Source organism: Electrophorus electricus, chromosome 12 (assembly GCF_041902795.1).
Source record: "Electrophorus electricus isolate QZ-2024a chromosome 12, ASM4190279v1, whole genome shotgun sequence".
Taxonomy (NCBI): domain Eukaryota; kingdom Metazoa; phylum Chordata; class Actinopteri; order Gymnotiformes; family Gymnotidae; genus Electrophorus; species Electrophorus electricus.
Window position 1 is genome coordinate 8,894,288 of NC_137508.1, and position 15,687 is coordinate 8,909,974.

Genomic DNA, 15,687 nt, shown 5'->3' on the forward strand with positions numbered 1-15,687 from the left:
CCTTATCTGAACGAGACTCCAGTGTTGGACTCGGTACACGGTATGAGGTCGTTTCGAGACGTAGTAATAACTCAATAAAACGAGAAGAAACATGTACAGCCACGATGAATTTTAATAAGAAAAAGCCATATTTAATGCTCAGAAAAAAATACACCCATTCCAAATTTTTCCTTAACTATTTATTGAATGACATTGTCATCATTGTATTATAGAACAGGGTAAATTACTGAATAACTTAATGGGGAAAATTAGCTACATGTCAAAAATATATAAATGTTGAAAATACATTAGAGTTTACATTTTGAGCATAAAATCAGACAAGTTAACTTTTGGGTTTGGGTGAGTTTTGGTAACCCACAATGGAAAAAAAAAAAGAAAAAAAAAAGAATATGCACTAATACAGCTTAACATCTCAATTTTTGAACTACAAAAGAAAATGAAATTAAAACCAGGAAGCTTTCCATGTCCAACAAAATACAGATTAGTGAGATTTTTAGGTGAGCTGGTTAGTGCATTAAAAACATATCAACATGCAAGTGATTGTTCCTGACATTATATAATATTAAAATATATTGTAATATATAAATGCCCTTGTATCCATTTTCAGCTAGTTTCAGTTAGTCAGTTTGATATTAAAGTAAATGTATGATAAACTGTAGTTTAATGCCTCCCTCTGTGCATCTTGCATGCTTTCCATAAACCCCTTATGATGTCTTGAATAATGATGAATAATGATGTGTTGTGAAATATGGATACAAATAAATCAGAATGAATCGAACAATGACTGGCATCCAAGTCTACAACTGTCAAGTCTAGTTCATGTTGCCCACAAAAGACTTGGCAGCGGTTGCAACGGAAAACCTCTTTAAGAGTGTACCCCTCATACAATTTCAGCCACAGAGGGTGAATTCAGATAAAAAGTGGCACTTTTTTCACAAAAGAAATACAATACAATACACTGTACAAAAAGGAAAACAAATATACACAAATAAATCGGCCCCTTTAAACAGTGTGTGAGCCAAAGCTCTCTTTATACATAAATTAGGACAGCTTGCTTTGTGAAGGAAGACACATGCAATTTAATTGGGCATTTTCTATATAAATAAAAAATGCAACTGCATGTTATAATGCAATGTTTTTTTTCCCCTATATCATATGCTACAAAGCATTTTGGAAACTCTTAGACATAGTGATCTATACTCTCCCACAAAAGACCTCAAATTCTCATCCAATGTTTTCTGTTACCTGGATTCACCCTATCATATGTTCAACACAGCTGTGATTAAAACACTACAAAGAACCTACAAAATATTTAAAAATATCACTGACCAGACCTTTCTAGTTTTTAATATATGCTTAGTGTTAAACTACACTGATAGGTAGCCTACTGTACACATTTTCTAAAGAGTACACTGTACAAAGGACAAGATCAAGACACTGTACAGGTTGAGTCATTAGGGAAATGTTCTGTTTTAAAAATGACATACAGTACAAACATTGCAATCAGATCTGAGACATAGCAAAATATCACACCCCATTCAATGTGCAAAATCAACAGTCAAAAAATATTGAAATACACTGGCGTGCATAAAATAATATGATCACTTCATAACGTGCTTAAGTGGATTATGACCATCTTAAATGGTAAAAATTGGAGGGGGGGGTGGACAGGAAAATTGTGCATTGTATTTTACAGGAAGATACTTCTTTTATATTTTACAGGAAGAGTTGTTGCATCAAATGAGAAAACCAGTACATTAAACATTTGCACATAAAACTGAATAATCTTGCATGAAGATTAGTTTTAGGGCAGAAATATATAGCAGCAACAACCAGTAAAACTGTTTTAAGCATGTAGTGCAGGTAACAAAATTAATTGTAATTAACTGTAATACTGACTGCACTGATTGGAGTGTTGACCGCACTGTTTATAATACAGTGCTCCAAAATATTATATTTGATATTACTGATGATGTCACTAATTGGTTTCCTACAATATCTGACCATGAAGTTAAATTACAAGAAAAAACAACAACTTTGCTTTGCTGGTGTTATTATAGTAGGTTATGAACTGAGTTGTTTTAAATGAAAAAAAACACTGTACTCTGTGTTACAAATAACATGCAATTAAATTAGCAAAGTATTTAGAAGATGCAAGTCTAAAATGATCACTTATTTTATAACAAATGCTAAATGTGTACACTGGTTGTAGTCTTGAACAGGCTGAAGACAGCCATCAAAATACAGTATGACATCAGGAATGCTTCTGTGCATTAATCTATCAACACAAACAGGAGTGCTGTAACACCTCATCAGCTTTCACACTTTCAATCAGGTCACAGTGATGTTTTGAAAAGTGAAGAATATTTCCAATTTCAAACTTTGATTGAAGTGATAATGCCATAAGTTATACTGTATCTACATGTGCACCTTACATGAATCTGTGGTTTTGACTTTTACTGGACAACTAAAAATAGGATGTTGTGCTTGCTGCACCCACAGCTGTTCAGTCTCTCAATTTGACCTGTGGCTCCACTTTGGCCTTCCACATAAAAAAGTAAACTGTCAAAAACGTCTTTCAAAAACAGTTTCAGAGGATCACTAACAATGAAAATAACAAGCACCTACTTCATGCAGCCAGTAGACTGAACTAGTATTTTTGAACTGAATTAATAGTAAAACTTATATTTCATAGACAGTGGAGATATTGTTCAAAAAGCAATCAACAAAGTTTAGCTGCACAGAAAAAAATCGTATGTTTAGAACATTATCTCATGCCGTGATAGGTCACATGAACAGCAAAATTTACAAAACAGTAATATGTATTCTACAAATGTAAATACCAATAACAATTTATGAAGTCTATATACTGTTAATGTTAAAGCTTTGTTAAAAAAAGTGTCTATCATATTTGATATTAAATATGTAGATAATTTAAGTTTATTAATATATTATGAAAGAGTTTACTATGAAAGAGTTTGCATTTCTTATATACATTAACAAACAGTTGAGTGTGATATGAGTCTATCTGTAAGTGACATCATACACAGTGAATCTGCATTCTCCCTGCCACTCTCAGATTAACAAAAGGCAGTGACAATAGGCAGTGAAATCAGGAATCATCAAAAGATTTGTGTTTTTTTCTTAGTCTGGAAACACATGAACACTGAGATGACGTTCAGGGAGCTGCACTGAATTCTTGGATCACAGTTACTGGTGTCAAAAATAAAAGAAGGAAAAATAGGAAAAATAATAAAATGCTATAAAAACGTTCATGTTTTTTTCACATAGTGAAATAAAAAGAAATTAATGTGTATAAAATCTAGAGAAATAACAGATTGTTTGTGTTACAGCCATTTTTCCCATGAAGTCCTCACCAGAAAAATGGCATACTATCTGTACTATCTGTAGTCCTGCTTGCCTACTTGTAGACCTACCATAGTCAACACCTGCCAAAGTCAAGTCTGTTCACCTGTGCCACCATGTGGAGCCTCCCAGTTAGACAGGGCTTGCTTTAGCCTTCTGGAACATTCATGAAACAGCTACCACAGAGCTGAACTCAAAGATCTTCTAAAACCTCTTCAAGTTTCCTTGTATAGCATAGAACCAAGACTCACCAGGACCAGGTGAGCCTCTTGATATTACTTCTTAGCCAGCTGGAAAGGATTCTGACCCTTTCAATAAAATAAAGACAAGTCATTCCAGTGATATTCATGTTTTACTATACTTAATAGATTTAGAAACCTTCAGAAATTATGCTTGAAATTTAACTTAATATTTCAGAACATCGAAATACAATTCTATGTTCACACAATACACTCATCCTGTGAATTTATTCCACTCATTCCACTCACGAGGTGTAAGTTAGAATGATACAAACACAAGTTAGTTATAGAACACAATATACACAAAAGAGGCCAAAAGAGGTAATATCTTGAGGTATTGCAAGATATTAAAAGTGGTTGAAGTGTTAATTCATTTGTACATTGTGGTTATTTTGACTGACTGAATAAACTTTGAACAAACAACTTTAAAACAGTAAAAGCTTAACAACTATTTATTTTCGTTTGATGTTCATGTAGATTTTCTGACATCCTTGCAATTTTTTCGTGACTACTGTGGCAGGGTAGGTGCATTAGTGTAAGTATGAGGTATTACAGCCTGATGATGAGTTTACTGAAGCAGATTATTAACACACACCGTAGTCAATCTCAATGACAGGCAAAATGCAACCCAGACAGATATTTTCATGGTAAGCAGCAGCAATCAATCAAATCACTTCAACACAAGGCAAACAATAACAAAACACAACATAAAACAAACATTAGCTAGGGGCCCTCCTTATAACCCTGACACACTATAGGATGAGAATGGCATGTATAAGGTTTTCAGTATGTAAAGTCCGAATGTTTCTTGGCTTTTCCTTTCTTCATTCCTCATGAGCAGCAATATACACATGATATAAATTAGAGGAAGACTTCATAAGCATCAGTCAGATATGTAATGTGGCTTTGGCAGTATTCTAATGTGGCAAGGGCATCCAAAATAAAGACGTAATAGTTGTCCAGTGACATAATAGTTGCAAGGACTTGTATTTGCTAAGTTATGCATCTACATATCAAGATCTATGAAGGCAAAATAATGCATGAAACCTTTTGCATAGAAAAAGAGATCGAGAGTGAGAGAGATTGACAGAGAAAGAAAGAGAGAGAGAGAATCCTCTTAAACATGCCCAACAATTGCTGTGTTAATTCTTTTAACTCCTTTGAACTTTGGACTTTAACGATTCTTAAAGAGAACCCTCTGAAAAAGGCTAAAATGTTTACTGAACGTGCTTATAAAAATACAAATAATTTATGCATTGAGAATCATATAAATTGTTATAGCAATCTAGCAATCTCAAGATTTTGATGAGGCATCTGGTATGCACATTTTTTAAAAACAAGTCCTTGTAGTTTCGAGTAAACATTCGGGATTACAGTGTTTCTTTGATGGGTGGTATATAAAATAAATTGTCCATTTCTATCTCAGAAATGAGGATTATCCCCATGGAAGGCCTCTTCATAATTACAGCTCCACTGCTCAGTGCAGCATGGTCTGTTACAACTCACCAAACACAATTTATACAATAAGTTAATAGGCATGTATCAGTTAACATGATGCACAAATATCATGCATATGCTGCCACAGTATATTACCTCCTTAATCAAAACATATTGACATAATGCACGGACACAGTATAAAATCCATTACATAAAAAATATTACTGGTAATAAAAATAAACAATCTGTACAAATGTCCTGCCAGTATTTTTATGGTTTTCTGCATTTTCTCATCATATAAAAGAGCAAAGTACAAAAATAAATATTCTATGTACAATAAAACAAGGCATTCCAGAATTAACGTCACTGCAAAACAAGAAGCAGAGGGAACACACATTATTTTAAGCATGAGACAAATGGAGGTAAGAAGATTTTTATAGGGTAGAATTACTTTTTTTTCAAAATACAATGACATTAAAATACAAAAATAAAACTTCAATATAGTGTCATTAGTTCAATCATTTCATGTTAAAAAGGAAATATCACAAAATTCAGTGATCAAATTTGCTAATTTGTACAATTTATCATTAAATGATATCTTCCAAAATTAAAATATATTTTAATAACAGACAAGTAAACCAAATCTTTTACCCCAAATTGCTTTTATCAAAAAGTATTTTTGGCATACAATAAAATTATAATGCTTGTAACACAACAGTTTTTAAAGTACACCTCCATTTCTCATGTATATTTTAATTCAGTAATGGATGGATTAGTAGTCAGATCCTGCACCACTCCAAAGCCGCTGCATTGACTTAGATCATCCCAAACTACTTACTTTATTCCAACACCCTGGTACAGGCAGACCATCGTCACCCTGGAAAAGAAATAAACCCACCCAAATTCAATAACTTTACATCTGGAGACATGTACATGCTAAATGTACCAGCAACCACATAAGCAGTAGCATTTATAATTAATGCTATAATTATCATGACATCTTGAATGATATGAAATAACCTCCAGTTTTACCTTTGTTATTGGTGAGAAAGCCATTTTCCTAGCTCAGACTGCTCTGAGTATTCACTTTACATCACAGGGTAACATGTCTTTTTGGCTAATAACTGTTTCAATTATATAGATGGACACAGAGGCACAGAGCTACAAAAATGCTTAAAATTAGGCCTAAACATGTTAAAAATGTGATCTAAAACATTTTTGATGAGAGAGTGAGGAACTATACTTTAATATAGGGTTAACTATACTTAAATATTTCCAATAATGCATGCTTCTGCTAAGCCCATGTCCTATGACGTGCCAGGCCAAAATGACTTGTTTATGCCTCAGATGGATGAACGGTCAGTGGCTAATTAGGGTTAGATGTAGGAAATAGTGTAAGTACATATGAGAGGGTGCAATAAAACTGTATATGGATGTTGCTGTTACTAAAATATGGCATCCATGCAGTCATGTGTTAAAGTTAGAATATATTATTGTGAGATATTGTGTAATATTGTGAGATCATTCATTTTCTAAGAAGTCTTTTACAAGCCATTTTTATTAACTTTTCACCTCACCATATTATAAAGATCAGGTTCACTAACTGTTATAACAGCACAAGTAGCAAAGGTGTCTTTTACCTGTAGAGAACTGTGGTGAATGTTTTTTTTTCTTAATCAAATCGTGAAATTTGCATAAGGTTTTATTGGCTATAGTGTCAAAATTACTACACAATAAGACATGCAACAATTTCTTGATTACAGCCATGCCTAACTTTTTTCAGAATTGACCAAACCAGCATATTTCCCTACAACATTACTACTTTTGAGTCTTTCTTTCATTATGTTACATTGGGGTGCAACAGAAGTGAGCTAGCATGCAAAGGAAAGCATGTAGAGAGAGAGGAGCACCATACCACAGGGCACGGGGCATCCAGCCCATCCAGGCCTGGCAAGCCTGGTTCACCCTTCTCCCCTTTAAAGCCTCGGAAACCCTGTTCATGAAATCAATTGCATCAACATCCTCCTGCGCTGTTGCACAGCCGCTCTGAACGGTACAGCCAGGAACCTGCAGGACAGCCCAGTCTGGAGCATGCACACTGGGGCTGCTACTGACAGGAAGAGGCTCACTGAGACCACAGGGCTGTAAGCTAGTTCCCATCCTTCGAGATGATGGGCCCAAGGGAGACAAACATACCTACTTCCTGTCAGCATTGAAACCTGAAAATGGAAAAGGCCCATGGAAGGTTCTGGTCTCTGCTCAAGGTATTCCCTTACTGATCCAATTAATTTCTGTGCTGAGTTCATTTGTAACGGTGTTTATGCACATGAGGCCAATCAAATTGCACCCAACTTAAAATAGTACATTTTTAAAAATGTAATTCAAAGACCAGAAGCACTTTGGGCATTTGTTAGGTTTAAAATACCACCAAGGTGTAAGGTGGTGTCTGTGGCTACTACCACTTCCACCTTTAGCCTTGATGTAGCACAGTGAACGTAGGACATACCAATGGACAGGGGGCATCTAATCCTGGGGCTCCTTGGTCTCCCTTATCCCCTTTGGCCCCCCTGTTGCCTCTCTTGCCCCTCTCCCCCTGTAAACAACAGTGCATTCAAAAAGACAGACTTTAGTCCTCCCACTGTACTAAAGCAATGGAAAAAATACTATGAATAATTCAATATATGTTTAGATATTTTAGGAGAGTAAATGTGTCTTTTTACTAAACTACAATAAGGCATAATAATAAAATTAGGAATTTAGGTGTGAGTGGATGGGTTAAGGAGGAGAGTTGTCAGCCAAAGCTACTAGTGTGCAAAATCTTGCTACTCATGTGCAGACAGAAAGTCTTTTAGCTCTTTTTTTCATATTTGTTTGTACTTAATTACTGATCTACAATGAATTTATAGTTTTAGTATATGCATAGAATTATTATTAGTACATTATAAAATCTGTAGAGTTTGATGGAAACATCATCATATAGGCTTATATCTCTCCTGATGACTGAAAATATAACAGACACTTTTGACACATTCACATTAGACACATTCTGGGGTCAGATAGGAAAATTTAGTACTACAGTAACTGAGATCATTATGTAATGTAATCTGTTGATCTGATTTTTTAAATCGGTTTCACTAAAAAAGAAACAATGGCTGACACTGTCCATAAACTGTGTAGGTTATAAACCCTGGCATAGACTCAAAGATCCGCTGACTGCCAAGCAATAAGTGTATCATTCAGTTGACTATGCATCAACGATGCATACATATTTGTACAAGATAAAAATTTAAGTTTTGACCACTAGAGGGCGAAATATTATTGAGACAAAATCTGAACAAGCTGACCAAATCCGCTGTGAGTCATCTTTAAAGGTATGTAAGTACAACATTTAGAAAAATTGCTTTACTGAAAGTGCTGTATTACTGTGTGCAATGTTTATGACGTGTCTTGACTTTGTCCTGTCTTGACTGACAAATTAGGTTAAATAACATGAATAGGTATAGAGTGCTACCCTAATGCAAAGTGATTGGTCAGAGCAGAAAATGACTTTCTCTCAAATTTTCAAATTTAAAGGCAACGTAAATGTTCCTATTTAAAATGTTCCTACTTTAATCTGATTTTCTGGACTTAGATAAGAACAATCAAAATGTAATATCAATGTTGGGCAAAGAAACTGAGATGAGAGCCTTCTTTCCAAAGAGGATTGGCTGAATTTGAACAATGCATTTTAGGGGAATTTTTACAAAATTTTAATTTATATATTTGCACACCAAGATCAAAGGCCTTTGACAGATTTGGGGAATTTGGAATTTTAGGACTTAAAAATGACAGGAATAGTCTCTGACTAGAGTGCACAGTTCTCATGCTGAAAACAGCCATTTTAATTTTCTAGTTACAAAAAACTTCATGATACATTTAGCTGTAAGCCTAACCACTCTAAAATGAAAAAAAAAAAAGATCTCAGTTGCTTACAGCTTTAAGACTTACCTCAAAACATTTTAAATAGGGTAATTTTTTTAAGGTGTAAATGCCTAATATTTCAAATATACCTACTATTTTTTGAGGGACAGTGGGAATGTGGTTTAAAACACACTGATTCAAAACAAACAAACAAATTAGCTACTTGGAGCTTTGGATCTTTGTGTACCGTCCTGTTCATTCACCCACCTGGGAACTTATATTCATTTTAAAAATCCAGTTTTCAGAAAACACAGAACCTAGGCTTGGTTGTTCTATAGTTCCTTATTGTGGCTTTAAAGCCTCTGTCTATCCATTATGACGATTTACTTCTATTACCAATATCTTTTGTGAGTAATATTGTATAATTATTACTACAGCAGACAAAGAATCAAGAGATTTTTTCAATTAATTTTTCTGCCATTTTCTGTATTTGAGTTGGGCTGTACTAACTTTTCCTACTCACTGCGTTCAGGCAACTTGTGTATTTTACAGGCTCTGCTCGCTCTGTCACTGGAAGCCTTTACCAATAGGTAGCTAAATGAACCTGATGGTTGATGTCGCACAGAACTGTAAAATATGAAAATTTTCCTAACATTTATGATTTAAATAATACTTTGCTCAGAGATCCATATTAAATCACAGACTTCCTCTACTTTGCTTTAATAAGATTTGATAAAAGACCTTGTGAAAACTCTCTCCCATCTGAAAGCAGCCTCTCACATAAAGTGACCACATTCCTGCACAGAATTCAGCCTCTTTACGACTGAGTGAACCTTAGCTAAAGCTGCTACCATTCTGGATACACTTTTTTGTCATTTTCAAGTTTTAAAGAAGTCTATTGTCCTGGAAGAGTGGCTCTTGTTCATAGTCAGATGGTTCAAATGTATGGTTATGACAGTGATATACCATAACAACTTTTTTAGCTTTTTGTAGAGGTTTGTAGCTTTTACATTCAACTAAGTTTAGCATTACCAAAAAAAGTTAAAAATAAATATATATGTATATATATAAACCAAGCTGCCAGGGGCTTTAAAGCCTGATGGTGCATCCTTCAGATACAGACACTGAGGAGGTCATGAGAGAACAGGGAGATCTGTGCACGCTAGCAGAGGTCGAGGAAATTACAGACTAGTTTGCAGGATGGTAAGTGGAAGGGAAGAGGAGGAAGAGGAGGAGTATTAACCCAGGCTACAACATTAGAGCAGGAACGGGTGGAGGCCAGGCAGGGAGAGAGGGACAGAGAGGACAACCCGACTCATCAAAAAAGAGCCAGGCATCACAGGCCAAGGTGCAGGGGAGGAAAAGGGGAGAGGAAGACCTGTGGAAAAAAAGAGGAAGACAAAAGGAGGAAAACAGTAGAAACAGCACTGGGGTCCTCCTCAGCACCTTCCACTGAGCTGTCCATCAGTGCACTGGCATAGCTCAACTGACTCTAACACATGTTGGTGAGCTTCTTTGGATTTGCTTAGTTTTGTTTCATTTATCCTACTCTTATTTGTAGGATCTATGGTATTTAAGCACATTTTCTGATATTGCCAGTAGAAGGTGGTGGGAGGAACATTGACATGTCCTGACTTTCAAAGTGAAAGTTATTCAAGCAATAACTGAAGTAAAAAAAAGATGGGTTAATAGGAAGGAAACACACAACTACTCTGGGAGGATGGAGGTGTGTCAGACATATAGAGCTGAATAACAAATGGACTATTTTAACCACAAAAAAAATAAATTAAAAAAAATAATTCACAATGTGCACATAATTAAGTCATGATTAAGTGGCAGTGTACATAATACAAAAGGCTTGCATATTTAGTGGTATTTTAAGACTGAAATCTTGTATTTCTAATATGTATATTAACATATTCTTGTGCATATGTAAGAAAAGAATCTGCACAATAACAAAAGGAATGAACATATTTACAGTACCACAATTTTTATACATGCCCTTATAATAGGTTATCAATCAAGTATACAGTATGATTTATGATAATTACTATCACAATCACAGATCACTGGGCCCAGCATGCACCTGCTCATTTCACTAATAATTAATTTATCAGGAGAGAATAGTTCAAAATATATTAATATATCTGCAATTTCTCTCAGTACACGCTACACATATATTAGATAGATTTGACCAGAGCAAAATCATGCTGGGTGTTGATCTCTCTCTCCCCCCCCACCCCCCACCCCCACCCCCACCCGCCACCAGAGAGTACTGTGTTATTGTCTTCTTATGAAAACAATAACGCTCTACGTCAAATACTGTTCAAACATGGTCTTACCCGATTTCCTTTTAATCCTGGTGGTCCTACTAAACCCTAAAAAATTAGGGAGAAAATGATTAAATGAAAAGTGAAGTATTTATTTCTTCTCTTCAGTCTTCTTTGTTAGAAATAGTCATGGGTTAACTTCTAACTTTCTGTTACAAACAAACAAACAAACAAACAAAAATGATTCAGAACAAGCCCTGACAAAGGAGATCACTTACAGGGATGCCTTGTGGACCTGTAGGTCCTGGTACTCCCATATCTCCCTTCTCCCCCTACAAGTGTGAAATGAGGTGAACAACTTAAAATTGTTTAAATGAGAAAATAATATCAGTTTAGTTGTACTTATATTTGACAGAGAATTTTCTTTTGTTTGTGTTTTGTCATAATACACAAAAAATGAGGTTGAGAAAGACATTTCTACTATAATTATCATAAAAGAGGAGAAACATTTTTCACCCGTTCTCCTTTTGGTCCTGCAGGTCCAGGTATTCCAGCCGGTCCTATTAGCCCCTTTTAAGATAAAGACAAACAAGTAAATATGTCACAGCCTTTACCAGAACTTAGGGAGGGTTCTGGATTCCAGGGTCAACAACATGAAAAAGTAGATCACCAGTAGATCAACAAGCTTTTCAGAGTGAGTTTTTCTCTCCTCGCATCCTTAAAATTAATGAACAAAAAATTCCTCTTGATGCTGATTATATTGATGTAGTAGTTTGTTAATTCTGGAATAACTAAGACTCTGGGCTTATTGATCTACTGGTTAATAAACAGACACACAAGAAAATAACAAATCCTTCTTCAACTCTGATTCCTGGATTTGGACAGGATTCAACAGGGGGCAGTTAGACATTTTGCCTTCCTCCAGTCTTCTCAGCCATGTGCTGGATTTGCCATACTGTAAACATAGTACATGCAGCCACATCCCAGCATGCTCTCCTGGTTTGACATCACAAGGTCAAAGCTTTTCTGTTCAAAAGAATACAGCTCATTTGGTTATCAGAGGTCAGGTATGTTTAAAGACCTAATATGGTGGGCTGAAAGGTCATGGATGTTCAGGATGGGGAAGGTTCATCTTGCTCCAAAACCAACTGTGTGTTTTGTCAGCCTTTATCCATGCACCCAATAAGTCAGCTGCATGCTGACACCTTGGGAAATAATCTAAATGGCCATTTGTGGAAACAGGAGGTCACGGTTCAACAGGCATAGGGAAAACTTCATGTCAAAGCCATTCTCATGCCAGTACAGCCTCACCGAAGGTCTAAACAAAGGCCTTGACCAGCAGACGACACAAGACAGACACAGACAAGCAGGCAAGCAAACAGACAACTATGTGCACAGCGTGTTAGTTAGCGGCAGGCAGTGGAGGCCGAAAGAGAAGAGGTGGAGATGAGAGGAGAGGGGGTGAGGGGAACGGGTCTTGCGCCACTCACCACTGGACCAGGCTTGCCGTCTAAACCATGAGCCCCCTGGACAGTGTGTAAACAGTTAGAGAGCAGAGAGGAGAGATGGAGATGATGGGGAAGGTAGGGGAGGAGTGTGAGGAGAGGAAGGGGGTGAGTGAAGCAGTGACTTGTGTGACATAAAAACAAAACTAGTTTTGATGGAAGACTGATAGTGTGGATGATGTGAGAGACAGACAGTAACTCCTTTCAACCTTCCATTTCTGTATTGGTCCTATTCTAAGTTGTTGTCTGATCATGTGTTCTGCTGCATTGGTTTGGAATACTACTTAACTAGTTGTAATAAAGGACTGCATGCTATTTTCCTGTAAGCACAGCAGCTAGTGAAAAAAAACAGAAGCGCAAAATCGAACATCATCCTGTCCACAACTCCAAAAACTTGAAGCCAGCAGAAATTTTCTCTTATTCATTATGTTTTCTTTCAGGATGTTTGCCTGTTTGGTCATTTTTGGTGGCACACAATGTAGTTTAAGTGACAAAGGCGTTACTGTGCCATTGATGATGTGACTGGAACAGGTTTATCAATGACTTTAACACCAAAAGTTAGAAAAAGACCCCTGAGAGGAATATTATGAATGTAATCTATTGTATGCCATTTCACAATACAATTTTAAAAAAATCATATTTATGCAACAGATAATATACAATAATGAGCTATGTAACTGACTAGGGCCTCCGTCATACAAATATTTTGCATTAAGATGCACAAGTAAATACAGTGTGTTTGGGCAAACAGTTGTCCATTTTGCTGATGAACATATAATTATCTAATCTAATCAATCTAATCTAATATAATCAAAATCAAAATCATTCAAGTAAGGTTTATTTCACCTATTTATATTTCATGTACTAATAGTCAACCAGTGTGATCAAGAATTAGAGTTACAAGGAGCTTTATAAACATATCTTTGAAACAATTATTCATTTTTCAAAATTTTCATTTATGTATTTAATTTATTCTGTCATAAAATATAAACATTGCCTATAAAAAGTAAGTCTGCAACATCCAGAAGCAGTAGTGTTAGTAAACCAAACATAAACCAAGAGTCACTATGTATAATCTGACATTTCACCTGCAACAAGATGTAGGAATTAGTTTTCCATAGCTAGTTTTTATAGCTTGAACAGCACATAAAATTGTAAAAGCCTACCTACTTTTTAGAATATATATTCATGTATATCTATAGATCTGTATCTGAAGTTATTGCTTGGTAAACACAGATGTTGTTCCATGCAACTTGACACCACTGCAACCAATAAGCCATTAGCCAATGAAGCCCAGTTTCAACACAGAAAGCAGTAGCATATTAGTCATATCAAAATGGTTTTAAAGACAGTCCTAGATTTCCTCTGTTCTTCAATAATAAAACCTTTAGCTGAGGAAAAAAGGTTAAATATATGATACTACATTAATATAACTTTAACTTTCAAGATGCTGAACCAACTACGTCTTTAAACAATGCGTGTGCGTGAAAAGATTTTCAGTGTAGATAACTGGATTTGTATATCATACCATACATATGTAGATACAAAATTATTCTATACTGGCCTTGTAGACGTATAGTATTGTAGTCCAGGAGTGTACTCACAGGAAGTCCCAGATGGCCCCTGTCTCCTTTCTCTCCTTTCTGTCCAGATGTTCCCTTCTCCCCTCTCAGACTCACCCCTGGCTCTCCCTGAAACAGACAAGCAGGAGATAAATTACTTTGGCTATGAGGTGAATGACTGAATCACTGAATGACTGAAAGACATTGTACTCAAGAGACAGCTTCACCTTTGGCCCTGGCAATCCTGGAGATCCCTGAAAAATAAATGACATTTGCATGTTTGAAGCCTGTCCTTAATTGCAACAGAATTGTCTGAAGTAAAAATAACAAGAACATAAATGCAAAACCATTACTTTAAAGGTACAATGTAAATCATTTGAACTGTAAATAACAAAAATGAAAATGCCAAATATCAGTCCTAAGGTTTGTAAATCTTTTCCTATGCAGAGGTTTTTTAGGGGTATGAACAAAACTCACTAACAGTCACAATTATAAAATACTCTGTTGGTTCCAGAAAGGAGGCAGGCAAGGGGAGATCCAATAACCTAACACTACAGGTTTTTAAGATCTTTTCCATGTCTGTGATTTTTCTTCCTTGGCATGTGACTGGGTTAAATGCTTTTATTGCTGGATGGTTTTGGATCTTATTTACATTGCTGAACTGATAGGTGTGATGAGTCTGGAAATGTGATGCCTAAATGACAGCAATATTAATGGCTGTGGCATTATTTATAAGCTGTAATTCTTTATTTTTGAATAATATTTGTATTTCACTTCTCCTCAGTTTGCAAGAGTGTCAGACATTGTCATCAGTGACACTGATTAAAATAAACATAGTACTTTAAACATATACCTTAAATGTTGTACTTTACTTTAAACATATACTTTAAACATCATCTGTAGTATGAATTGGTCTGGTGTCACCAGGTGTGAAATCCTTCTGTCGTATACAGTACTCACCATTGGCCCAACGGGCCCTGCAGGCCCTGGAGGTCCTGGCGGACCATAGTTCTAAGACAAATTGAGAGGGAAAAACATTATTAAGATAATCTGCAGCTTTAAAATAGCATTTACACCCTGATAAGAAAACACACAAGGGAACATTTACCAGTTCTGCCTTTTCACCCTTCTCCCCAAGTTCACCTTTCTGACCCTGAAGAAATAATATAATGATATAATGGAACAGCTTCACAATGCCTTGCACCCTGCTGTAATCTGATGCCTGTGCATCAATGACACCCTTCTTTCTGGGCACCACTGCGTACCATTGAGCCTGGTAATCCAATGGGGCCTGGAAGCCCTGCAACCCCCTTTTCACCAGTAGGGCCATCTAAACCCTACAGAATGGAAAAGGAATGAGGAGGAAGATGTTATGTGGGGCCAGGATGACCTCATTTGTGAGGGAATT

At 36.0% G+C, this 15,687-nt stretch overlaps 1 protein-coding gene across 27 annotated transcripts in view; it reads right to left on the reverse strand.

Moving 5' to 3' along the window:
- Window positions 1–157: 157 nt before the first annotated feature.
- Window positions 158–15,687, reverse strand: part of col13a1 (collagen, type XIII, alpha 1) — a 75,371-nt gene continuing 59,841 nt past the window's right edge. For 14 of the 27 annotated variants that reach the window (XM_081725278.1, XM_081725298.1, XM_081725297.1 and 11 more), the window contains 12 exons: window positions 15,545–15,616; window positions 15,388–15,432; window positions 15,240–15,290; window positions 14,507–14,533; window positions 14,322–14,408; window positions 12,703–12,738; window positions 11,729–11,782; window positions 11,491–11,544; window positions 11,285–11,320; window positions 7,549–7,635; window positions 5,881–5,919; window positions 158–3,674 (listed from right to left, as the gene is read on the reverse strand). In XM_081725278.1, the coding sequence (XP_081581404.1) occupies window positions 3,642–3,674; window positions 5,881–5,919; window positions 7,549–7,635; window positions 11,285–11,320; window positions 11,491–11,544; window positions 11,729–11,782; window positions 12,703–12,738; window positions 14,322–14,408; window positions 14,507–14,533; window positions 15,240–15,290; window positions 15,388–15,432; window positions 15,545–15,616 (621 nt within the window). In that variant the 3' untranslated portion in view covers window positions 158–3,641. Of the gene's footprint in view, window positions 3,675–3,705; window positions 5,409–5,880; window positions 5,920–6,957; window positions 10,321–11,284; window positions 11,321–11,490; window positions 11,545–11,728; window positions 11,783–12,702; window positions 12,739–14,321; window positions 14,409–14,506; window positions 14,534–15,239; window positions 15,291–15,387; window positions 15,433–15,544; window positions 15,617–15,687 lie in introns of those variants that run through there. The other 13 variants (XM_081725279.1, XM_081725286.1, XM_081725284.1 and 10 more) reach the window with 13 other exon arrangements.